The sequence below is a fragment of the Heteronotia binoei genome, chromosome 16 (genome assembly GCF_032191835.1).
Source record: "Heteronotia binoei isolate CCM8104 ecotype False Entrance Well chromosome 16, APGP_CSIRO_Hbin_v1, whole genome shotgun sequence".
Taxonomy (NCBI): domain Eukaryota; kingdom Metazoa; phylum Chordata; class Lepidosauria; order Squamata; family Gekkonidae; genus Heteronotia; species Heteronotia binoei.
Window position 1 is genome coordinate 27,085,535 of NC_083238.1, and position 26,260 is coordinate 27,111,794.

Sequence of the window (26,260 nt, forward strand, 5' to 3'; positions counted from 1 at the left end):
GTCTCTATCCATTATTTCCAATGGAGGGAAGGCATTTAAAAGGTGTGTGGTGTTCCCTTTAAATGTGATGGCCAGAACTCCCTTTGGAGTTCAATTATGCTTGTCACAACCTTGCTTCTGGCTCCAACCCCAATGTCTCCTGGCTCTACCCCCAAAGTCCCCAGTTATTTCTTGAATCAGACCTGGCAACCCTAATCCTTACAGAAACCAGAGAGCTTCTTTGGACTTTTTTGTGTGATATAAGAATGCAGTTGCTTTTTGATTAATATTCAGCATCTACAAGTTTGCCTTTGGTCTGATGCTCACTGTTTGCTGATGACTGCTGAGCTAGATCCTAAACAGGATAGTGGCATTAACTGTGTAAATGTTTCAGGGTTATTGAGCAAGGTAACTTAATTTATCCATGCAGCTGCAGATATTTTGGAACAATTCCTAGTTATATGGAGTCACAATGAGTTTTGTCTCTCATCAAGTTCAAGGTAATGTTGAGTGCTATTAAGTCAGTAAAAAGTAGCGTCAGGCTGATAGTAATCTCTTGGGATTTCTGAAGAATCAGTTCATTTCTTCCAGGCATAAGCTACACTTGCAGCTGGCTCTGAAACATAAAGATATAAAGGTGTATGGGACATAAAATGGAGCTTCCCACTGCTGCTACAGCAGACAAAAGTATATATACTCCTAGAACATGATGCTATAGGCCAGTAGTGGGCTGTGGATGGATTACCTGACAAAAATCTGACAAGGGTAAAATCTACTTTACAAAAGGATTTTTTAAAAATTGCTTCAATAAATTCTGGACACTGGGAAAGGAGAAATTTGTAAATGTTTCACAATATGCAAATGCTTCATTTCTTTCTGTCTTCTCTATCATTTCAAAGAACCTTTATTGCCATTGGACTCCACACTGGCAATGTTTTTTGTATTGCCACTACTCAGGAAGCAGGATTCAGGTTTGCTTGCACAAAAAAGGCCTGGTACTTTTTCCTCTCCAGTTGAGCAGTACAAGTTTGCACATGTGGAAATGCATGGCTGTTGAGACTCCTTTAAGCTCATTCATGCAGAAATTCACACAGAAGAGGAGATTCTGTTGTAACTCCCATAGAAATGTAGGTCCATACATTAATAATCACTCCGCTTTTCTTATATAACTTTTGAAAGCTACCTTCCAAGGGAAGAAGCAGTTCTGTACTTAACTGTCTCGAAAATGCTTGTTTCAGAATTCTATGCAAGTACACTAACCTTGTTACAACTGTGTAGCCTTTTTCCTATTTAAAAATGTTATCTGCAGTGTTTAATCTCTATTTCCTTCAACTCCAGGACCATCTTTCTTCCTCCCACTTTCCCTCTCATTACACCTCCACCTGACTTGCTTTGTTGTCAAAGCAACAGGACATATGGAGACAAATGAGAATGCTACCTTAAATTCCTTACAGCGCAATACTATGCAAAATTGAATTGATCTAACATCACAATTTTCAGCGGGTTTATAAAGAAGTAACCCTATACAGGACTGCAGTGTTAATAACCAGTTAGGACTAGAATTGAGAGCATATGCAAATAAGAAACTCTTGTTTTTTGTTGGTATACCTAAAAAGTTTACTCACTCATCTGCTTATTGGCTTTAACAATGCCCATGGTTTAATTTTAAATCAAACTCTGCTTTATAGATTTTAGGCCTTCAAAGTTATCATTAGCCTTGCCCTGAGACCTGTTTCTTGCACTTTGGTACTGTATACCTTACCTCAATATCAAACTCACACTAACATATCAAAAGATACAGAACACACCCATGGTATATTATATCAGAAGGTTTCCACCACCAGGTCTACGTTGAGGCAGCAGTAACCATCTAGTCTGGTCTCCCCTGTGTTCTCTCTCCCTAGCCTGCTTGTTTTGTTTTTTAGTGTCTTAACATCCACTGTCGCACCTGATACAAAAACTTCTTGGGCTGTATTAACTATCTTATTGTTTCGGCTGCCGATATTGTTTTAATTGTTAATCTATATTCTGTTGTTTTATTGTTATTGCTGTTACCCATCCTGAGGAAAGAACAGGTAAATCAAATAAGCTAAACTAAACAAGTATTGGCTTGCTTATTTAAATGCAAAGAATATCTTATTCTGAATGCCAGGGCCAATAGGGTAAAGAAAACCTGGCAAGTCATATTAAATTAAAACCCAGTTAAATAAACAAAAATGTATTAAAATCACTAACTTCTGACTGGTCTAACAAGAAGTCCCCAAACAAAAATGGTTTCTAACACTTTTTTTTTTAAAGAGACACTTATGACTTGCTGAATCTCACATGGGAGAACCCACTGTATATGTGTTATACTGTTAAAAGTGCTCTCTTGCTAGATAACAAGTATTTGCATGGGGCATAGGCGATCAGTCTATACCAGGGGTGTCCAAACTTGCTTAATGTAAGAGCCACATGGCAATCAAAGCTGGGCTAAATGGAAGAGCCAAACAGAATAAATATCAGATGTTTGAGAGCTGTAAGATGTCAACATCAGATGTTTGAGAGAAGGAAGGAAGGAAGACTGGGGAGGGAGAAGTGGAAAGAAACAATTTTAACTTCAAATGCATTCTCCAAGCCACCGGCTAGCTTGGCTTGATGAAGTCGTTTAAAGAGAGAAATGCCATCTCCAAATCAGCTGATGGGGCAATGGTGGCTTTGAGAACCACACAATAGGTGTGAAAGAGCCACAGGTGGCTCCTGAGCTGCAGTTTGGCCACCCTGGTCCTATACCATTAAGGCATGTACTGGCTAATATCAATACCTTCAGGCATTCAGAAAACAACAGTAAGTTCAAGAGGATGACAAAAGCCTGTTGTGTTTCTTTCTAGGAAAATGGAATGCCACAATTTACAGCAACTGAAGCTGTTAGGTCAAAGGCAGAATTATGTACGAGAATTCATAACAATACCATGATACAGTATCCCTGGGCTATAAATTAAGACAATGGTTTTTAAGCCATATGTTAGGAATCTCTAGTGGGCTGCAGGCTGCTAGAGGCGATTTATTTATTTTTGCCGCCTTGGAAAGAACCTGCTGTACAGACAGCAAGGATGACAGGCCTTCTTCCTCTCTTTGCACTCAGCAGTAGAGAGGATTCCTCCATGGTTCTAACCCTTGGACTGTTCCTCACTACAGTACGCCTCCTGGTGCTTGGCTTGTTTCCTCTCCCTTTGACACCATCGGCTTTGACACTAATGAAATGTTAAACTCTGGCTTTCCTTCTTCATTTCACATAAATATCACACGGCTTCCTGTCATATACTTGCAATTCAGTGGGTCCCATGCACTGATGGTCCTAGGCTTCAGAAGACTAAAGACCAGTGCCCTAAGAGGCCATTCAGTATCATCTCAAGTACCACCAAAATGTTTCCACTCAGTATGCAACAGTATATTTGCAGAAACAGACAACTGGTGGGCGGATCTGGCTCTCATTATAATGATGCAAGTCCAGCTACCCACTCACTCTACCACCTATTGTGAAGTCAGAGGACCACATGTTACATAAGAGCCAACTGCAGCTGTTCTACAGTTTCTGGTACGGAGAGATTGATGCAGCTTGTGAATAATAAGGTGCAGTGAGACAGTGCCCCCACCCACCTCATCATTCATGGTACAGAATGGTTTTTAACTCGCTGTCAACATCAGATTTCCACCACCACCACCCCTCCCATAGTGCTGTGCAAAATATCTTCCTGGTAGAAAAAAAAAATCATTACTTTAAAAAGAAAATTAATGAAACACAATTTATTCTTCATAAAATACTGCTAAGTGCAATGCAACTGTTGCTCAGCCTTCGTAATGAGGAAAGATTGTCCAGTGCCAGATATTCCCAGCTGACTGCCTTATACTCAAAAACTGCCATGCAACAGGTGCAAATTACAAGAAAAGATTTTATTAGGCCAAGATTCACAGCAAGGGTTCCAATCCACATCTTCTCAGCAGCAGATTCAGCCAATCACTCTTTGTGTGAAGTACTTCCGTTAATCCATTCTGAACAGGCTGTAGGACGTACCCAAAGTCAAGTAAGCCATTCTAGGGAATGTTCATACCTGGGACAGGAGATCAAAATGGGAGTCTACTGCTCAGGAATAAATCTCACAAAGTTACCAGATCTGGAATCTATGGTTGCCCATCCCCAAGTTTGGAGACCCTCCCCCTGCTTCAGGGTCTTCAGAAAGGGGGCGGGGGGGGGTTGGTGTTTAAATGCCTGCTGGACATTATATCCTATGGAGACTAATTCCCATAGTGTATAATAGAGACTCAATCCATGGGTATCTGGGGCTGTTCTTTTTAGGTAAAAGCACCAAATTTTCAGCATAGCATCTGACGCCTCTCTTCAAAACACTCCCTAAAAAAAAATGGGCCAGGGGTCCAATTCTGTGAACCCCAAAGGCAGCTGCCTCAATCCTCCATTATTTTCAACAAAGGGAAGGCATTTAAAAGGTGTGCAGTCCCTTTAAATGGGATGGCCAGTACTAGAGTTCAATCGTGCTTGCCACAACCTTGCCCCTGGCTCCACCTCCAAAGTCCTCAGATACTTCCTGAGTTGGACCTGGCAACCCGACTGGAATCTGCTACATTAGAAATGGTTTCATCTTAAAGCAAAATCAAATCCATGAAGCTATGGGTCACTGTGAACAAGCTGACCAAGGTGAAGGCAGCTAACGCAATCAACTGCCCCTAGGTTTACACCCTTCCCATCTTTTTTTTTTTTAATACTCACAATAAACCTTCCTCATAGGAACATTTGAAACACAACTCTCTCCCGTTGTGACATCTCATCTATTTAGGACAACTCAGGGGAGAAAAAAAAAAAACAAGGCAGTGAGGGTGGAAGAAGGAAAACAATACAGAACCCTTTTTATGCCTCTTGTCCAGACTGGGGCTGCCTATCTTACACGCGTGAGTCACTGCAGCTCTCATTCCTGATCGAAACGTGGGGCTGCAACGAATCCACTGCACACTTGAAAGTCCTTTCCCGCTTAAAACTGCGGCGAACCCCAAGGACGTGCAAACCCATCCCTTCTACGCCGTGCCCAGCTTCCCGAGATCATTCCCAAATTACTCTTAGAAGCTCCCCTGCTGCTGGGTTGCTTTCAATGCTTTATACGAAAGCAACCCCCCCCCCCCCCTCCATGTCGCCTGCATTTTTTTTTTTTTTAAGAAATAAATAAAACCAGCCAGCATCTCTCACAAACCGTGCTCGGTTGCTCGCACCCGTCCTAGCTTGCTTAGTGGTCAAACATCCCGCGGCTTAGGGGTGGGGTGGGTGAGTGCAAGACGGGCTGTTGAGGGCATCGGTATTCCTCCTGCAATCCCACCTCTAAAACCCAACGCTTCAGGGCTCAGCCTGTGAGCCTCCAAACGCTCCTGCAGCAATCTCCGCGCTCGAGGGGGGGAAACGCGGCAAAGCGCCTCCCAACGCCACCTTGTGGCGTCTCCACTCAGGGCACCGAGTAGTCCCCTGCACAGGAAATGCTGCCTTTTACTTCAATAACCAGGATCCCTTCGCAGGAAGTTAGGTGTGGTCTGGTGAAGGAGAATTAAAATAATCGTTAAAACACAAACACATGCCCCAAAAAGGCAGGATGGAGTTTTCCCTCTTGCTTCCTTTCTTTTTCTCCCCCTTTGGCTGCAGTCTTCATGGATTAAAACCCACAATGAACCTAGGACTGGTAATGCATGCCTTATTTCTCTGCAGTCTTGGCAAAAATGGGTCTCTCTCTGTCTGTCTCTCCTTCCCACTCGTCGTGACTCGTAGCGACGAAGGAGGGAACTCGAGAGCGGAGACCACTTTCGTTTTCCCGACCCTCCTGGCGGCACCGTCGAGTCTCCTGTAGCAAGCTTCGCGCGTATAAACGCCCTTCATGCGGTTGGGTGCGCCGGGTGCGCTGGGCTGCAGTAGCAAAGCATGTCTCCCAGATGTACACCTGCAGGAGTTGGCGTGTGCGAGAGAGGGAAAGGCGAGGGAGGCTGCAGTTACTTCCCACGCACAGCGGGGCTCGAATATATGTCGCCGGCGGACCCATCTTTATGTATATTAGGAGTTGGAGGGGTGGTGGATGGAGGGGGGGGGGTAGCCGGTTATTGCATGCCATATTCCGTTTATAATTTGCTATTCCGATGCATCATCTGGCCCTCAAGCTGTTAATCTTCTGGCGCGGTTACTATTTAATTGCTTGGATAATGCGGCTTGCTTATTCGGGGTTTCTGTCTGTCTGTGTGTGTGTGTGGTGGTGTGGCGGAGATTGGGCACAGAATTGAAACCTTTGCATCGGATCCCCCCCCCCCCTCCTCCTCCCGTTGTTTTGAGTTAGCGGATAAATAAGGAGGCAAGGAAGAGGGTTATCTGTGTGAGAGTAAAAAGGTTCCTGTTTACACAACCAGACCTATCATTTAATCAAGGGCGGTTTTTATCGTCATTTCTTCCAAACCACAAAATGCTTTCTCTTTCAAGGAGGCCACCTCTCTGAGTTCAAGTAGCCAAGCCTGATCAGTCCTTGTTCCAAAAGCTCTGGCTGCTCTCCGAGTTCTGCACGTTCCTCTGTAAGCAGAGGGACTACTACACAAATGAATCTTCTGGGTGACAGTAATGGCCTCCGGCCGTCATACTAATGAGGCCCTTTCCTGGTGGTGGAGGAGGCAAAGGGGCATCCGCCTTCTCCAAATTCCGGACCCTGAGAATAAACACTTATTGTCAAACAACTCATATATGAATTGCCTTGGCATATTGGGAAAACAAGACTGTCAAGCTATTTTATTGATGTACAGTGCCACCAGCCAGGGCAGATTTTACTGGAATGGCCTGTTGTTGCCACAGTGGTCTATTTGACAGGGGTCTCATGCTTTCAAAATACAGTGCAATCCCCTTATGTCTTTTAAGTTCCTTGCAGGCAGCTTCTTTTACTGGACAAAAACAAGTGTATAAATTAGGGTTTGTAGAATCTTTCGGGATCAAGTGCCGTGTTCTACTGGAGAAAGTTTTCCTTCCAGACGTTTCGTTCTCAGCTGCGGAGAACATCCTCAGTGGCGTTGCAGTCTTGACAAAAATGCAGCTGAGAACGAAACGTCTGGAAGGAAAACTTTCTCCAGTAGAACACGGCACTTGATCCTGAAAGATTCTACAAACCCTAATGATGTTACCAGCCGTGAAAACCTGAAATCTTTGATAAGTGTATAAATGTTTTGCTCTAAATAAAATATTTTATTTATTTATTGACCTTTCTGCCCTCATCGGGACCACTGGCTGCTAACAGATTAAAAGTATACATAATAAAATCACATCTTAAAAAACAAAACAAAACCAGCATTTGGACAATCAAAACCAGGTTAAAATGCACATACATAAAAGCAACAACTAAAAACAGGGCAGAAAGGAGGGCTCACTGAAGGAACATGACATGAAAGGATCTTAGGGTTGCCAGCTCTGGGTTGGAAAATACTTTGAGATTTTGGAGGTGGAGCCTGGAAGGGTTGGCTTTGAGGCAGTGCAGGACCTGGTGTAATAGAGTCCACCCTCCAAAACAGCCATTTTCCCCAGGGGAATTGGTTTTGGTCAGCTGGAATTGTAATAACAGATCTCCAGGTGTCACCTGGGGATCAGCAATGTAAAAGGTCTTCACCTGCTGGCAGAAGACAACAAAAGAAAGGGATAGACAAGATTTTTTTTGGGGGGGGAAGAGATCCAGAGTGTCTTTGCCATAACTGAGAAGGCCCTCTTCCAGGTTGTCACCCCCCTAATCTCAGAAGGCAAGGACACCCAAAGCACAGCCTCAGATGATGGCCATAATGGTCAGGTAGGTTCATAAGGCATGATGGTCCCAAGCCATGCACGACTTTTAAGGTCAACACCAGCATCATTAATTGTGCCTAGAAACAGCCTGGGAGCCAGTGTAGATAGGCCAGAACTGGGGTGGTATGTTTCCTATGGCACTCCTGCCTGCAATATTTGGCATCAGTTGAAGTTTCCAAACACTTTTAAAGCACAGTCTCACATAGAATGCATTGCAGTAATCTTATGTAGATGTAATCAGAGCATGTACCACAGTGGCCAGATCCATTCTGCCCAGGAAAGGCTGCAGCTGGCTAAATAGCTGAAGCTGTCACATCTGCTTTTTCAGCAGTGGCATGGGTCCAAGAGCATCCCCTAATTACAGACCTGTTCTTTCAAGGGGAGTGCAACCCCATCCAGAACAGGTGACAACTTCAGTCCCAGATAATATTTTCCATGCAACAGTAGCACTTCCGTCTTCTCAGGATTAAGCTTCAACTATTAGTCTGCATCCATTCCAAAACTGCCTCCAGGCACTTGTTCAGGGTTTCTACAACCTCTCCGGGATTGGCTGAAAGTGTGAAATAGAGCTGAGTATCATCTGCATATTGGTGGCAACCCAGCCCAGATCTCCAGATGATATCACCCAGTGGTTTCATATAGATGTTAAAAAGCCTAGGGGGAAAGATGGAGCCTTGCAGGACCCCACAAGCCAAAGGTCAAGGGGCTGAGCAGCCACCCCCCAGAAGGACCTTCTGAAACCTACTGTGCAGGTAGGACTGGAATCACTGCAAGACAACATTTCACAGCCCTAGTCTAGAATGATGGTCCAAAAGGATAGCATGATCGATGGTATTGAAAGCTGTTGAAAGGTTCCAGAGAATCAACAGAGGGACACTATCTCTGTCCATCTTCTGGAGCAGGTCATTCACCAGGGTGACCAAGGCTAGTTCAGTCCCATAACTAGTCTTGAAACTGAATTTAAGATGATCCAAACAATCTACTTAATCCAGGAATGCCTGAAGTTGTCTAGCCACCACACTTTTATCACCTTGCTCAAGAACAGAACATTTGAGACTGATTGGTAGTTCTTGAAATCTCATTGGTCCAGGAGTGGGCATACCACAGCCAGTTTCAAGCTTGGAGTGACCCACCCCCTTTCTCAAGGAGTCATTAACTACCTCTCAGATCTTGTCAGTGAGCCCCCCCATCCCACCCAAGCATTTAAGTAGCCAGGGAATGGCAAGGGTCATATAAGTGGCCCTCAAACCTCCGAGGACCGTGTCTGCATCTGTAGGTTGAATAAACTGAAAAGTAAGAATATATAAGAATATAAGAGAAGCCATGTTGGATCAGGCCAATGGCCCATCCAGTCCAACACTCTGTATCACACAGTGGCCAAAAATTTATATTTATATATGCACACACACTGTGGCTAATAGCCACTGATGGACCTCTGCTCCATATTTTTATCTAACCTCCTCTTGAAGCTGGCTATGCTTGTAGCTGCCATCACCTCCTGTGGCAGTGAATTCCATGTGTTAATCACTCTTTGAGTGAAGAAGGAATTCCTTTATCCGTTCTAACCCGACTGCTCAGCAATTACATCGAATGCCCACGAGTTCTTGTATTGTGAGAAAGGGAGAAAAGGACTTCTTTCTCTACTTTCTCCATCCCATGCATAATCTTGTAAACCTCTATCATGTCACCCCGCAGTCGACGTTTCTCCAAGCTAAAGAGCCCCAAACGTTTTAACCTTTCTTCATAGGGAAAGTGCTCCAAACCTGTAATCATTCTAGTTGCCCTTTTCTGCACTTTTTCCAGTGCTATACTATCCTTTTTGAGGCGCGGCGACCAGAATTGCACACAGTATTCCAAATTAGACCGCACCATCGATTTATACAGGGGCATTATGATACTGGCTGATTTGTTAATTTATACAGGGGCATTATGATACTGGCTAATATTAAGAACATATTAAGTACCCCCAGACAGCTGGACAAGTTGGCACCCTGGCACTAGCTGTCTCTGCCAAGTCAGTATGGATATGAGCTCCAGTCAGTAAGGATACAAGTGATTTTTATCTGCAAAGTGGTCATAGCGGGCTACCACATAGTCTGCCTCCTCCTGCAGGCCAGATCTCAGCAGGCCTCTGACCAGCCAGAACAGCTTTGGTGGCCTATATTGTACAGACACAATAATGGCAGGAAAGTATGGTTTCTTTGCCGCCATCACTGCCCGAGTACACTTTAAAATGAGCTTTAGCCCAGATTTTAAAGAATAGCTGAGGTTCTCGCATTTGTCATTTACCTTCTATGACAGAGAAAAAAAAATATACAGGACCACAGTGGAGTAGCAATTAGCGTGTTTGTCAAATCCCTAACGCAGTCTAATTTACCTCACAGGGTTGTTATGTGAACAGAATGGAGAAGGGAGAGCCATATAAACCACACTGAACTCCAATGTTCCCTCCAATTCCCCTGCACACACACACTGAGTGGAGCTGTCCACATCCTGAACAGAATATAACTGCCGTAATCTTCAAATGGGCCGTGGGCAGCACAAGCCCCTGTGTGGCTCCAGACTGGTGCTGAGTGGACTTCCTGTGTTAATGAGCAGCCATTCGTGTACAGTTTAGAGGGAATACTGCGTGAACTCTGTGGAGGAATGGTGGGAAAGAAATGTGCTTAGCTGGATAGATTAAACTAAACGCAGGTGCTTCCTGGAATGAAAGGTATATTCAATGACTTTGAACTACTCCTAGACGTTAGGGACTGGATGTGATGGCTCACATGCTCAGAGATACTATTTCCATTTGTTTTACAACTCAGTTCTTTTCTATTGATATTGATAGTGGGTTCTGACTAGTACCTTGATCCAGTCAACTAAGGGAAACCATGACAAAATAATGCACTGTACTATGGAATCAGGTAAAGTTAATATAATTACATTAATCTCTTGTAATCCTTGCCTCCCCTCCCCTCTTCATCCTTTATTGTTTACCTAACTTGCGCTGAATAAATTTAATTGTAAGCTTCTCAGGGCAGGGACCTGGGAACCTACTTTTTTTGCTCATTCTATTAAGTGCTATACACACTATACTATGCTGTGCAATGGGGGATTCCTTTTAGTGGTTCACTTCCAGAGTATTTTTCTTGTTTGATTGATTCCCATATTCAAAGGGCATTTATGTTAGCCCGTTTTAATGTGCTTCCTTCTGTCGTGCTATATGGGAGGTTTAAAAAAATACCACTCTTTGATAGGCTCTGTCCCTGTGGGCTGAGGGAAACTGAAGGAACAGAGCATGTACTTTTATCCTGTAGATTCTACTGTGATTTACATGCATCCTATCTGGATCCTATATTGCAATCCCTGGAGGGTAAATCCGATGAAAGCAAGATAGTAAGCTTACTAGCCTCAAATAAGGCTGAAACCATCAAAGTGGTGGCAAACTTCTTTTACTGTGCTTATAGGAAAGGAAAGGTCCCCTGTGCAAGTGCCAGTTGTTTCCGACTCTGGGGTGATGTTGCTTTCACAACGTTTTCACGGCAGACTTTTTACGGGGTGGTTTGCCATTGCTTTCCCCAGTCATCTACACTTTCCCCCCAGAGATCTGGGTACTCATTTTACCGACCTCAGAAGGAGGGAAGGCTGAGTCAACCTGGAGCCGGCTATCTAAAAACCCAACTTCCGCCGGGGATTGAACTCAGGTCGTGAGCAGAGCTTAGGATTGCTGTACTGCAACTTTAACACTCTGTACCATGGGGCTCACAGTGTGCTTATAAGAGGATGTTTAATTAACCACCTTTCCACACACACACCCTGCTTCCTTGACTTGATACTGTTGTTGTTATGCCAATAAAGGTTCTGTGACTATATTATACTATACTATGCTGTGCTGTGCTATGCTATGCTATACAAATAATAGCCATAGTAAATAACACTTATAGTCATTGCAGAAGATCCTTTTGATTGTTGCTGGTCTATTTAATTGGGAAGAGTTTGAAGAGGTCCCCCCCCCCGATTGTTGCAATAGCTCCTGTACCCATGGACAGTCAGAAAGATTTGCAAATTAGAAAGAAAATGTGCTTAAAGGAGAATGAATGAATGAATGAACGAACATCAAAACATACTACTCTCACATTTTAAGTAGCTCAGTTAATAAGCTGCCCCGCAGACAAAGATATGCAAGCATTTTCCTTTCCTTCCACAAAGCATAGTTCTAATCTTCTCTCTCTCTGCTTTTAATCCTAGCACTTTTTTATGCATGGGGCACAACAATAATTAAGAGTTGCAGGATGAAAAGATGGCACAATCAATGCTGGTACCACCAGGACCTGACAGCTTCCGCTTTTTCACGAGAGAATCTCTGGCAGCTATCGAACAACGTATTGCTGAGGAAAAAGCTAAGAAGCCCAAACAAGAGCGCAAAGACATTGACGACGACGAAAATGGACCCAAACCCAATAGTGACTTGGAGGCGGGCAAATCACTGCCTTTTATTTATGGAGACATCCCTCCGGGAATGGTCTCTGAGCCCTTGGAGGACCTGGACCCTTTCTATGCGAACAAAAAAGTGAGTGTATGCTGTGAGTTTAACATAATTCCACTGGAGTTTGGAGCCCTGCAGGCACTTCAGTGGAAGTACCTTTTGGTCAATGTTTTGGAACATAATAGTTGCAGATGCTTATGATTTCCCCATGTAGTGGTTACCGTTGTGTATTTTTTCTGTTCACCAGTGCTGCTCACAAGCAAACTCTCCATGCTGGAGCCTTAGTGTTGACAAGATAGCCCCTTGAGTTTGTAGGTGGTGAAGGAGGTTGATTGTAATATTCTGGGTATTTTTACTGTAATTGTCACCTTATTTTACAGATGGGAAATTGTTGAAGCACAAATGCACAGAGGTTTTTTTTAATTAATTAACAGTGGGACTAGCAACACAAATGTATGGGAAGGGTGGGTGTTTTTGATGAATTGTCCCTCTCCTAGAGCCCTTTCTCCACCTTTTTCTGTGCTACGACAACGTAAAAACTGGCTTTACAGTGCAATCTTAAGAGTGCCTTTCTAGCACCAAACTTTACTGGACAAACCTGAGTAGGATTATGCATAGACATGCTTGGGATGACTTTCTTAATTCTGGAACTTGGTTGTTGTGGAAGCGCAGCATCAGAATAACCATCTCCAAGGCCATCCTAACCATGAGGCACTGTGAACAATTAGGCAGGTGGCATCCTTTCCCTGCCTGCAATCTCCATTTCTGAGCTAGTACAAAGGTGTTTCCCTGCCTTCCTCCCCTGTGGAGGCCTATAGAGGGTGAAGATTAATTCCTTCCTCTCGGTATGATTCCCTGCAGAAGGCAGGTGAAAGGGAGGGAGTTAGGAATGTGCTTCATAGCCACAAAGGACAGGCCCCTGCTCATGCCAGGTAGCCCAGAAGGGGCACCTTCTCCATATCTTGATTGTATTTATTTATTTGTAATTTATATCCCGCCCTTCCCACCAGGTGGCTCAGGGCGGCTTACAACATATAAAAACTAGCATAGAATATAAAAATAAACATAAAAGGTTAATATTTCATAATTTACGTAGTTAAAATCTAGACATTTGTTACAGTTATATACATAGACATTAAACCATACAGCGATCTTACAGCTACACTCAGTTCAAGTTCAGTGCCGGTTAGTTGTGGGCCAGCCGGAAGAGGACTGTCTTACAGGCCCTGCGGAATTGAGCAAGGTCCCGCAGGGCCCTTACCTCTTCCGGCAGCTGGTTCCACCAGGAAGGGGCCATTACGGAGAAGGCCCTGATTATCTCCTCTCTCTGCCCTGTGCTTGGGTTTGTGTTTCTTACATTGAACCAGGGCTTTTTTTGAGCAGGAACACACAGGAATGGTGTCAGGAGATGTGGCCTCATATGCAAATAAGTTCCTACTGGGCTTTTTCTGCAAAAAGCCCCATGCAAAACAATGGTGATGTCAGGGTGTGTGGCCTAATATGCAAATGAGTTCCAGCTGGGATTTACTACCAAAAAAGCACTGCATTGAACCCTTGTGTATGTGCATGTATGCACAGGTGCACGCGCACGCACACACACACACCATACATGCCTCTTGACAGCTTTTTCTATATGCCTTCATACACCTCCAGCTGCTTCCTCTTTGCCCTTGGTGGTGACTTTATCAGAGAGAGACTGACTAGCTGGTTGGCATCTCAGGGAAGATGTCAGGAGCCACAAAGTTGACCTGTCCAAAAGCCACATATATCCTAAAGAGGGTTTACTGTACGACAAAGGGCAGATTGCTATTGAAAGGCAGATACGGTTCCTGCCTCCCTTCTGACCCATTTCCATAAAATAAAACACAATTCCTCTATGATGATTGTCATCTTGGCTAGTAATATAATTGATTCCACTGGATAGGTGCATAGAATTTCATTAGAAATAGAAAGGTGAAGTTTTTGACTTGCCTTTCTGAAGCAATTATGCAAGTGGCATGACTTTGATGTCTTCTATTAGTGCAGATTTCCTCCTTTGGATGACTAAGCATAAACCAATCGCACCTGACATCCTAAGTAGAATTATTCCCTTCTAAGCCTGTTGACTTCAGCGGACTGAGAAAGGGGTAACTCTGCTTAGGAGTGCGCTGTCAAGGAAATTATTATAAGAGATATGGAAAACTCAACAGAAAGATGAGATACAAGAAGCATAAGAATTGCCTTGTTGGCAATTCAGAACCAAGGCCCGTCTAATCCAGACTGTTTCTTCCTGTTTGTGGATTCCGAAAGGAAACTTAAGGTGTTGGCATCCCCTTCCCCTGTTCTTTGGTAGCCAGAGCTATACTGCACCTGTGCCTGGAGGCTTCATTGCTATTATAGCTGTTGATAGACCTTTGGTCTGTGAATCCACCTCATCCTCTTTCAGAGCTCAGCATATATTGTACAGAGACGTTATATGAAAAAAAATGAGCCCTTTGGAAACAAGTTATTTATTGTTTAATAAATAAATATCCCAGCACACAGTGGCTCACAACAAATGTAAACCATAATAAATAGGATAAAACAACAAAAGAAGAAGAAGAAGATATTGGATTTATAGATAGATAGATAGATAGATAGATAGATAGATAGATAGATAGATAGATAGATAGATAGATAGATAGATAGATAGATAGATAGATAGATGAATTTATTGTCATTGTTCTCAACAAAAAGAGAGCAACGAAATGAGGTGCTCTTCCACAAACATACCAACACATCAAACACACATATTCATAAACCATTTAAATACATCTAAAACGGATAAACATTCATAAAACCATTAAAACCATTTAAACCATTAAATAAACATTCATAAAACCATTAAACATTCATAAAACCCTTAAAACCATTTAAACCATTAAATACATCTAAAACAGATAATCCTTCATAACCCTGCATTTAACCTAACCACAGCACTTGGATAAAAACTGTCCTTAAATCTGTTTGTCCTAGCCTTCAACACTCTATATCGTCTACCTGACGGTAAAATCTCAAAAAGCAAATGGCCCAGATGTGTATGGTCCCTTAGGATCATTTGTATCTTCCTTTTATATCCCGCCCTCCACTCCGAAGAGTCTCAGAGTGGCTCACAATCTCCTTTACCTTCCTCCCCCACAACAGACACCCTATGAGGTGGGTGGGGCTGGAGAGGGCTCTCACAGTAGCTGCCCTTTCAAGGACAACCTCTGCCAGAGCTATGGCTGACCCAAGGCCATTCCAGCAGGTGCAAGTGGAGGAGTGGGGAATCAAACCCGGTTCTCCCAGATAAGAGTACGCACACTTAACCACTACACCAAACTGGCTCTCCTGCAATCCTGCAATACCGTAATTAATATCCCGATGGCTCAGAGGTCTATAAAAATGCCCAAGATTGAAAGGGCAGTAGCAATTGAATAGCTAAGTCAGAAGAGGGGTGAGGCAGGGGAGGCCAGAATAATAGGACATCTGTTGCCTCAACCAAATGCCCAGCAGAACATCTTCATTTTACAGGCCCAGTTGAACTGAAGCAAATCCTGCAAGGCCCTGATTTCACTTGGAAAAGTCTTCCAAAAGGATTCTGGCTTTGGTCAAGGCTAAATGGATGTCTTTGCGGCCGGGAATCACCAGCAGCTGTTGTTCAGATGAGCGTAACACTCTTTGAGGGACATAGTGGGAGAGGCAGTCCTGGAGATATGTAGGTTCCAGGCTGCCCAGGGCTTTGAAGGTTAGTGCCAAGACCTTGAACTGGATTTGATACTCCACTGGATTTGGTAGCCTTTTACGAGATGGATTAAACTATAGGCAAAGTGGCAGTGATAAAAGAGCCATGACAGTCTTAGTTTATATTTTGGGCCCTTGGTTTCACAAAATCAGGTCATGCAAGATTTTTGAGATAAATTGCTGCTGGGCAACAGACAGACAATGTAATGCTATGTAGACTTAGACTAGAATAGCTCTGCATAGAACTGCTCTGTCAATGTCTATAGCGATTGCTTTTGCATTTCAGGTGATCAGCAGGTCAAATGCTTTTTGTTTTTATTTTCTACCCACTCGATACAGGATGGGTAGAAAAGCAGATGAGGATCATAGAATGTGGCCCCCTAACTTCTTAGATCTCTGGATAAACTGTTTGCTGTTTCATAGAGTACAAGAGAAAAGACACTGTGAAACTGAAGTGCAAAAATTTAATGTGCAGCAAAGATCAGGAGAACAGATTCATTATAACATCTTGTTCTGAGGAGATTCCTAAAAAGGAAGCTGAGCATGGTGTTTAAAAGACACAGCATATGTGAGGCTATAGAAACACAGGCATGTTGCTAAAGGACAACCAACTTCCATACTCTACAGTCCACTGTACAGAGTGTAGCATGGGCTTCTTTAGCCTGTCCTCTGTTTTAAGTCAGCTTGCCTTTCTTATGTCCTCTGGGATCCACAGAACTGCTAGCAAAGCTGGCTGGTCCCTGTTGTGGCTGATGAACACAAATGTTCACATCGTGGCTGTCTCCAGAACAAAAAAAGAATGCTTCAGCCTGAGCAGAGGCAACGGCTGTTCTGCCCCCAAATGTATTTAAAAACAAACCAGCCAAAAGTGTATTTCAACTGAGTAAGAGGCTGCTGAAATAGAAACGGCAGGAATCTTTTTAGGTCAAGAATTATATGTAGGTTGAGGTTTCTTCTGTTTCTAAACAAGGAAGCAAGTTTTTTTTTTTTTTGAAAAAAAAAGCACTACAAATAAAATATAAATGGTTGCTTGATTGCTGTAGATGGCTCAACATCTCAACAGGTGACAGCATAGGCAATTCATTAAATAGGGAGGATAAATATGTTGGCATCTATAAAAACCTGGCAGGGAAATGTACGTTGCAGTTTTGGCAGGCATAAAGGAAAACTGCTGTTGTAGCTGTTCTTGCCTTTATTCTCCTGCACGTGAAAGATAAATAGTAAACGTCTAAATATTTCCTATTAATTTGATAGGAAACGGCTGTTTTGTAGCAGTAACTCTTTTGCATATTAGGCCACACAGCCCTGATGTAGCCAGTTCTCCAGGAGCTTACAGGGCTCTTCTTACAGGGCCTACTGTACGCGCCAAAAAAAAAAAAAAGCCCTGATAGGAAAACAAGCTCATGGCCATAGTTGTCAGGTACTTTGTACTTTTTCCATTGCAATAAACAAATTCTAACCATTCCTCCTTAAATGTAATGATGAAGACACTGAGAATTAAGGCTTATGAAGCTGTGCAAAACGTCCAATGGTTCTCCTGTGCAAACTGTGTGATGATTCAATGAATCATTTCACAAGGGTGTAAGATTTTATACATAACTTGGGGATATTTAATAAGCCAGTCATGAGCCCTCCAATGAAGCAAACATGAGGTAGTTTTAAAGCGAACGAGACCTAAGCCTGTAGGGCCGGGGGTGCTGGCTGCCTAAAGTTGTTAATTGCTTTCTTGGGTGAAGCGTGTTTGTTTACACATGATCAAAAAGTTGTTTTGTTGTGGGCTTTGCCAGTTATTTCCTCACAATTGCTGCCTGAATTACCTGGTGAATGTCTTCTGTGTGATCCCTCCTGACCGTGCACATGATACATTTGCCCCCCAAGTCGGAATAAAGAGACGGACACAATTAAATGGTGAAAATATGGGCCACTTTTATTAAAATAACTAGCAACGGCAAGGGCAACCGAACTGCGGCCAGGTCAGGGCCAGGGGTCTCCTCAGGCTGCTCCCCTGCCTTTTTCAGCGGGCGAGAGACCCGGCCCCCCAGCCGGAGCTGTGAGCCACAGCTCCCGTTAGGCAGGCCCAGCAGGGAGGCTCGCACCGGAGGGCCCAGACACCAGACGCGAGTCTCAGCGAAAGGCACCCATCCAATCGAGTCTCCAGGACAGTCTGCATTCACAAACCTCGAGCCACACCCAAGATTGATCCTGACAGACCCCTAACTCCCCAAAAGGGGGAGGCTAACCGGTCCTCCCCAGGCCGCATGGTGCCATAAACCCTGTAGAACCTGCCCTAAAAAAAGTGACCAAACTCTACCAAGGCACCAACCCTAAGCCAATTCCTCAATCCACTGAAATGTTATGCAAGGTAGGCAAAAAACACCCCCCAGTCACATGACAAAACGCCGGGGAGTGAAAAAATTCCTACCCGGCCCCTCCAAACGGAAGCAACCAGCAATTGCCTGCATAACAAACAGGGCGGGCGGGTGGGCCGAAAACGCCGGGAAGACTGCCACGGCGCCGAGCGGGGCTTCAGCAACAGCGCTGAAGCCCCGCCCCCTCAGGACACGCTCAAAAGCGCGCTGAAGATTCCGCTCTCCCTCCAAGGGGGGGCAAAACTTCCCCTTCAGCCAGGCTGCGATGCAGCGGGCTTCAGGAGGCTTCTTTTTACCAGTGCTACATTCAGTCAGTGATTTCCCACTCCCCTCCAATGCTATAGTGAATGTGAAATCTTCATGGAAAGGGCTTTTTTTTTTAGCAGGAACACACAGGAATGCAGTTTGGGCTAGCTTGGCATCAAGGGGTGTAGCCTAATATGCAATGAGTTCCTGCTGGGCTTTTTCTACAAAAAAGCCCTGTGTGAAGCAATGTCATGGGGTGTGGCCTAATGTGCAAATGAGTTCCTGCTGGGCTTTTTCTACAAAAAAAAGCCCTGTCCATGGAGCACCATTTCATACAAAGCTCTTCCCCATAAGATGCCTTATTGGGTTAGTGTCAGAAGAGACCCTGTGTAAGCCATTCACATTTGTGAACCAGTCCATAGTCCCTGGCTGCACAGAGCCACATTCCGCTCATGTTCTGCTAAGCTTTAACCCAAGTCTCTTGACCTGGCCAACACTGCAATGCTGTATAGAGAGAAGCACGACAAAGCTGTTGATTTCAGTGGGCTTCAGGCACATCTTACTCTGCATAGTATCAAGGTGACAGAAAGAAAGATCTGCTCACTTTGCAGCAGTAGTTCAAATCACACTGGCTCAGTACCTGGCAGTGCAATCCTGAGCAGAATTGGAGCCTTCTAAGCCCGTTACCCTTCAGTGGAATTAGAAAGGTGCAGCTGTGTTTAAAATTGCACTGTGAAGCTGTTTGCTGTAACATGCTTCTTCTTCCACTTTGGTGAGAAGATGGTTTGCCGTTATGCTCTATATGAACACAGAGCAGCCCTGTCCATCAAAATACCATCTACTTTTTGCTTCTGGGTGGGAAGAACACTGCTCTGTGTTTGTGAAGGATGTCTGTTTTTTTTCTGAGCTGATTGCATACTTATAGCAACTCATGAAGCTGGTTTCTGACCAACACCCAACTGAATTAATTCAGTCCTTTAGACCCCACAGTATTAGGTGAAACTTAAACTCAATTGAGTGGGAAGGGTTTTGTTTGTATATGATTACTGCTTTCTTCCTACCACGAACATTAGAGGATACCAACATGATAGAGTTCGAATGATGCACAGTGCATGACTACATGCTCCCATTTCCCCCCTCCCCTTCTGTCTTTCTTTTTTTTCTTCCAGACATTTATAGTATTGAATAGAGGGAAGGCGATCTTCCGATTCAGTGCCACCTCTGCCGTGTACCTGTTAACGCCTTTCAACCCTATTAGAAAAATAGCTATTAAAATTTTGGTACATTCATATCCTTTTTCAAATGGTTGGTTCACAATAAATGAAATAATACTATTCTGTTTTCTCATTGTTTGGATCATTTTTCTGTCTTGGGGAGGCTGTGAACCACATAACACCGATCTTTTTACCTCTGGTTTTCACTGTGTTTTTTTTTCTCTCTACCTGATCCCCATTTCTACATCTACTGCTCATATGAGCAGCTGAATAGCTGTACTCCCCTCTCCTTCTGTCTCTATAACTTTACTTCTTGTTGTTTCATTGTCTCTTTTCCTTTCTGTTTTCTTGTATTGGCATCCCTCACTCTCCCATTTCCCCTCTTCTTCACTATCTTTGCACATAATAAGTGTTCCTTTTCATGCATTTCAAGCTGTGTTTTAGGGAGCTCTGGTGAAGATTCTCAGAGCTTTCACAAGGAGAAGACTGGTATTTTAGTAATGGTGGAAGCTTCCTTGAACAGCTTCCTAGTAGTGATCCTCCCTGCGGCTGTGTGCTGTAACAGTGTACTGTGCCATTTTGTATGTCTCACTCGCAGTTCCTGTGAGGTAGCAGTGAGGCCTAGCCCAGCTCTTATGTGACCTGTCTGTGCCTTTAGAACATGGCTTCAAAACAGGGCTGCCAATCCCCATTTGGGGGCAGGGGATCCCCTGGTTTGTTAGCCGCTTCAGGGTTATCAAAAAGCAGAAGTGGGGTTTAATGTGCGCTGGACACTATTATTCCCTATGGAGACTGGTCCCCATAGGGTATCATGGAGAATTGATCAGTGGGTATCTGGGGCTCTGAAGGGGCTGTTATTTTAGGTAGAGGTACCGGTGCCTCTCCTCAACCCACCACGAACCCCCGTTTCAAAAAGATTGGACCAAGGGGTCCAATTCTATGAGCCCCAAAGGAAGGTGCCCCTATCCTCCCATTATTTCGAATGAAGGGAAGGCATTTAAAAGGAGTGTGGTCCCTTTAAATGTGATGGCCAGAACTCCCTTCGGAGTTCAATTATGCTTGTCACAACTTTGCTCCTGGCTCCACCCCTAAGGTCCTCAGATATTTCCTGAGTTGGACCTGACAACCCTGCTTTAGAATCTTACGTAGTTACACTGGGATTTGGAGTGATGATAACTTTGCAGGCAATTTGTATGTGATTTATCTTATGATCTGTACCCTCATAGGCTTCAAAATAAAACTGTTAATTCAGTCACAAGTCCGGTAAAAAACTTATGTTTTATTATACATCTTCATCTTAGAATAATTTTATTACTTAGGACTTTTTTCGCTCTCTTCAGAAAATTATATTGTAGTGGGAGTGCTCCAGATCAGAATGCTTGGATGATTCAGAAGCAGTCTGACTGCCAGGCAAAGAAACTCAGGGCTGATTTGTGGTATGAAGTGCATTCTTCCTCCAGCCAATGGATCTTGATTGTGGCTCCCACACAGAGTCTTCTGAAACAAACCAACATATAGCAGGCTTGCTTGGTAAATGTCACCCACTATGTGGGAGCATAGATACACAAAGATGGCATCCCAACTCAAATTAGTCATGTTGATTATGTTTAGCACACTAGAGAAACTGAAATGTGCTTATATTTCTGCCACCAGCACAATATGGAAATACACACACATAGCTGCTTGGATCCCAAGGATTTTCTCAAGACAAATAGAGAGGGGCCTGTTCCTATTGGCCCACCCACTACAACCCAAAATACTTTGCAAAATGCTGCTCCTGGGAGAAGGAGAACCCCTCCCCAAAACAGCACAGGAATTAGTTGGTAGTCTACAACACAAGGGGAAAATTGGCTACAAAGAATGCCATTCCCTTCTGTCTGGGGAAATACTCTGTGGGATCAACCCCCCCCCCCCACCCCAAGTCAAACAATGTATATCTTAATTTGCATGTGGATACCCTGATTAACAATAACATCAGTGATGGGTCTATGAAATCAGTGCTGTTTTTACAGTGTGATCCTGAGCATTGTTGTGCCCTCTGAGTCCATTAAAGTCAGTGGCCTTAAATGGAAGTAACCAGGGCTTTTTTTGTAGCAGGAACTCCTTTGCATATTAGGCCACACACCATTGATGTAGCCAATCCTCCAAGAGCTTGCAGGGCTTTTAGTTCCAGGCCTACTGTAAGCTCTTGGAGGATTGGCTACATCAGGGGTGTGTGGCCTAACATGCAAAGGAGTTCCTGCTACAAAAAAAAAGCCATGGGAGTAACTGTTTGTAGGATTACACTGTATAAAGTTCGCTGGGAAGTTCTGAACAAGTCAGTTTCTCTACATTTTCTCTTTCTCATAGTGTTATCTAACTCTTTGGAAGAAGAAATAAGTAAAAATATAATGAATATATAAGGGTTTTTTTTTTTAAGGCATCAAGTAACAAGAGAAATAAGATAATGTGCTGAAAATATTTATGTGTAGAAGTGTTGGCTTGTCAGTTACATTTAGTTTTGGAATGCCAGGTTATGTGATCTCTGTTTGCTTCTGAGCCAAGCAATTCACGTCTTTATCATTTTAAAAACTATAAAGGTATGTACTCTGGGACTCCACAGCAGTTTTCCCTCCATTTTTGATGAAATGTAGGAAAGATTCAGGTAGTTAGCCATGTTGGTCTGAAGTAGCAGAACAAAGTTTGAGTCCTGTAGCACCTGTAAGACCAACAAAGTTTTATTCAAGGTATGAGTGCAGCTTTTTGTGTGCAGCACGCTTCTTCATATATAGTGAAATGAAAAATACCTGTCCATACACATAGGCTGAGGGCGAGAAGTAAATTAGCATACAACATAATGAACATGTTTAGCAGATTCAGGAATAACAAGCTTAGTTTATATGATTACCATGTATTCCTTTGGGTTCAATTCCAGGGAGAAAACATAATGAAGGAAATAAATATATCTAAATTGGAGACTGAGGTATCCGTAAGTGTGGAATGCTGAGATAAATTAACTAAGACCCTGCCATTGCCCTCCATCCATCTCCTCTTGAGCATGGAGGCAACCTTACAACATCAACGTCTTTGAAGTTGGGTGATTGGCTGTGTACAGTTATTTCCCCTGTCCCCAAACCAGAGAAATACATTCCATTTTACCATTCTAGATTACATTAGATTCTACTATTCACTATGTTACATTACAGTCTACTATTATATCTTTTATTCCAAATAAGAAATAAGGACATATGGCCCTTCTGGGGGATTGTTAGAATACAGATGTAAGGACTAAATGAGGTTAATGTGTGTAGTGAGATAAGATACCAATATCCCTGTTAAGTCCTGGGGATTCCATTGTTCTGAGTGTTGTAATAACTTTCAACTCAGCAATTTCCCTTTTGTGTCTATTCCTGAAGTTTCTTTGCAGTTTCAAAGAAGATACAGCCATCTACAATTTATTTCACTATGATTTCCTCCCAGAATTGAACACAAACGCATGGTAACCATATAAACTAAGCTTGTTATTCTTGAATTTGAATTTGTTAAACATCTTCATTATGTTGCATGCTAATTTACTGCTCGCCCTTTACTTATATTTTATTTATTATTTCACATTTCTATCTCACCTTTCCCAATCGGGCTCAGGGCAGATCACATCAAAGATAAAACAGTTACATAAATTCTAAACAGCTTGATAAAACATAAAAACCAAGCAAAACAAGTTACTAATTTAAAGAATCAGTAATTAAAAATTCAGATGGTGACCATTTCAAGAACCTGGTCCCTGGCTGAACAATCGCTGCTCCTGATTGGGCCAGCTTGTGACAGGGAGGCCATCTGGATGCTCATTAATGTTCACCATCTCAACTGAAGGCCTGGCTGAACAGCTCTGTTTTACAGGCCCTGCAGAATTGCAACAGGTTCTGCTGGGCCTAGATCTCCCATAGGAGCTTGCTCTACCATGTAGGGGCCAGGACAGAGAAGACTCTGGCCCTCGTTAAGGCTAAGTGGACATCCTTTGGGCCACAGACAACCAGAAGGTGTTGCTTAGCAGAGCATAAGGTTCTGCAGGGGGTATATGGGCAGAGGTGGTCCCTGGTCATTAAGGGCTTTAAAGGTTAGCTCCATTACCTTGAAATGGATTTGGTACTCAGCTGGCAGCCTGGCAGAGTAATGGCTAGATACATGCATGTTTAGGCATCAGTCAGCAGGCACACCACTGCATTTTGCACCAGCTGGAGTTTCCAGAGCAGGTTGAAAGGCAAGCCTGCATGGAACGAATTGTAGGTGACTATTGTATGGGTCACTGTGATGAGATCCTGGGCAGAGAGGTATGGAATCATTTGCCTGACCTGCTGAAGATGGTAAAAGGCAGACTTGGCAACTGCTGTGACCTGGGCCTCCATAGAGAGTGAGGCATCCAAGATCATATGTATATTTGTATCTGATAAAGTGTGTATGTACACAAAAGCTCATACCTTGAATCAAACTTTGTTGGTCTTAAAGGTGCCACTGGACTTAGACTTTGTTCTAAATGTAGGAAAGTTATACTTGTACTAGATAATGGATCAAGCTAGGAAGGAAAAGAACAAATGCATCCCGAAGAGTCAAAAACCAGGCTTCTTATTGGAAGGGGCTGGAGAGAGTTGGCAATTCCAGTCTTTACATTCCAACAAATAAACAGAGTTCACTTTGTAATACTTATAACTCTGCAACTCATATTCCTTGGCAGAAGCACCAACTCCACTTTCATTACTGAGTATCATCAAACCGAAATAGCTGTCAAAATCATTAGACCAGAGAAAAGTCTGAAGGCACTTTGGAGATTTTCATCTCCAAAGCAGTGCAACTCTGTGCCTACCCTGGGGATCCTGCATAAACTGCTGTGAGCATCCCACAGGAAGGATGTGATGCAAATATAATAAATTTTAAAAATCTGAAAATATGTGTAGTCCTAAAATAAAGCAGCTCTAAACATTTTCTTAGTTTGCAGTGCCATCATGTGGTCATTTACTGCCTCTCGTGCCCGGGGAACTTCAGTGTATGTACCTTTAAGTAGATAATCTTTGGGAACGATGGAAGACGTTTCTGTAACAGAGCAAGAAGCTCTGCTGACATATGAACATATGAAGCTGCCTTATACTGAATCAGATGCTTGGTCCATCAAAGTCAGTATTGTCTACTCAGACTGGCAGCGGCTCTCCAGGGTCTCAAGCTGAGGTTTTTCACACCTATTTGCCTGGACCCTTTTTAGTTGGAGATGCCGGAGATTGAACCTGGGACCTTCTGCTTACCAAGCAGATGCTCTACCACTGAGCCACTGTCCCTCCCATTTTTTCTAATTTGGGTCTCGGTATCATCCATCTTGGCAAGGCCCCCCTTCCTTGGAAACAACCCGGGTTTCCATACCCCAACTTCCCTTTACCTTGAAAGTAGTGGTTCTTTGACAAAAATAAGATTGTGCTGAAGCTATCCACTTTTTACATTATCCTGCCTTTCTTCTGCCAAGCCCAAACTGAGACCCGCTTGGCATTATCAAAATTGCTGGGTCATGTGCCTTCCAACTATACTCGGGGACCCAATGCTTTTGCCCCCAAGAAACTGGAATTGTTGTTTTGATATAGGCACCACAGCAGAAACAGCTTGGAGGAACAATATCAAAATACATTTTTTTTTTTTGCAAATAGATAAATACATGGTACTGTGCTTGTGAAACAGCTAGATGAATCTGCTCAGGATTTGTATAAAACTTTTGTTTTGATCTATATTCATACCCCTTTCCTGTCCTGGCTAACATTCAGGGTTTTTTATTTATTCTGCCATGTATGACCTCTTACATGCCCTGGGTTAGCTCCCAGGGTTCAATGGGTTATTAGCTGAACCACTGAATTTCCTCCTCAATATCCTGTATTTGAAGCATTGTTTTGCAAGCATACAAAATCTGAGAAGACAGGGCTGCCAGCCTCCAGGTGGGGGCCTGGAGATCACCCGCTTTTACAACTTATCTCCAGCTCACAGAGACCAGCTCCCCTGGAGAAAATGGCTGCTTTGAAGGGTGGACACTATGGCATTGTACTATGCTGAGGCCCCTCCCCAAACCCCGCCCTCTCCCAGATACACCTCCAAAGTCTCCAACTATTTTCCAACACAGACCTGGCAACCCTAAGAGGTTATAAATAGTCATTATGACTCATATCCCATATGAATCTGTCCATACTTCAAGACCTCTATCAGTCACCCTCTCCATGGTACCCCTACCCTAGGAGATGCTAATACCGATAATGGCTTTTCAGGGGTGATGCTTCTGTTGTGAAATATCTCCAGAGATATTCAACTGACATCTGCTTCAATGGGTTTTAGGTATAAGGTATATTCTTCTTTGCTTTTTATGCAGGATAGGTATTCAACATTTTCCTTTTATTACTTT

The 26,260-nt window shown here is 43.4% G+C and overlaps 1 protein-coding gene across 1 annotated transcript in view; it reads left to right on the forward strand.

Annotated features, from left to right (window-relative positions):
* The window catches only part of LOC132585366 (sodium channel protein type 2 subunit alpha-like), a 147,956-nt gene that overhangs the window by 48,939 nt on the left and 72,757 nt on the right, over positions 1–26,260 (forward strand). The window contains exons 2-3 of the mRNA XM_060257227.1: positions 12,047–12,368; positions 19,810–19,927. Coding sequence (XP_060113210.1) covers positions 12,099–12,368; positions 19,810–19,927 — 388 coding nt within the window. The 5' untranslated portion in view covers positions 12,047–12,098. The remainder of the gene's footprint in view (positions 1–12,046; positions 12,369–19,809; positions 19,928–26,260) is intronic.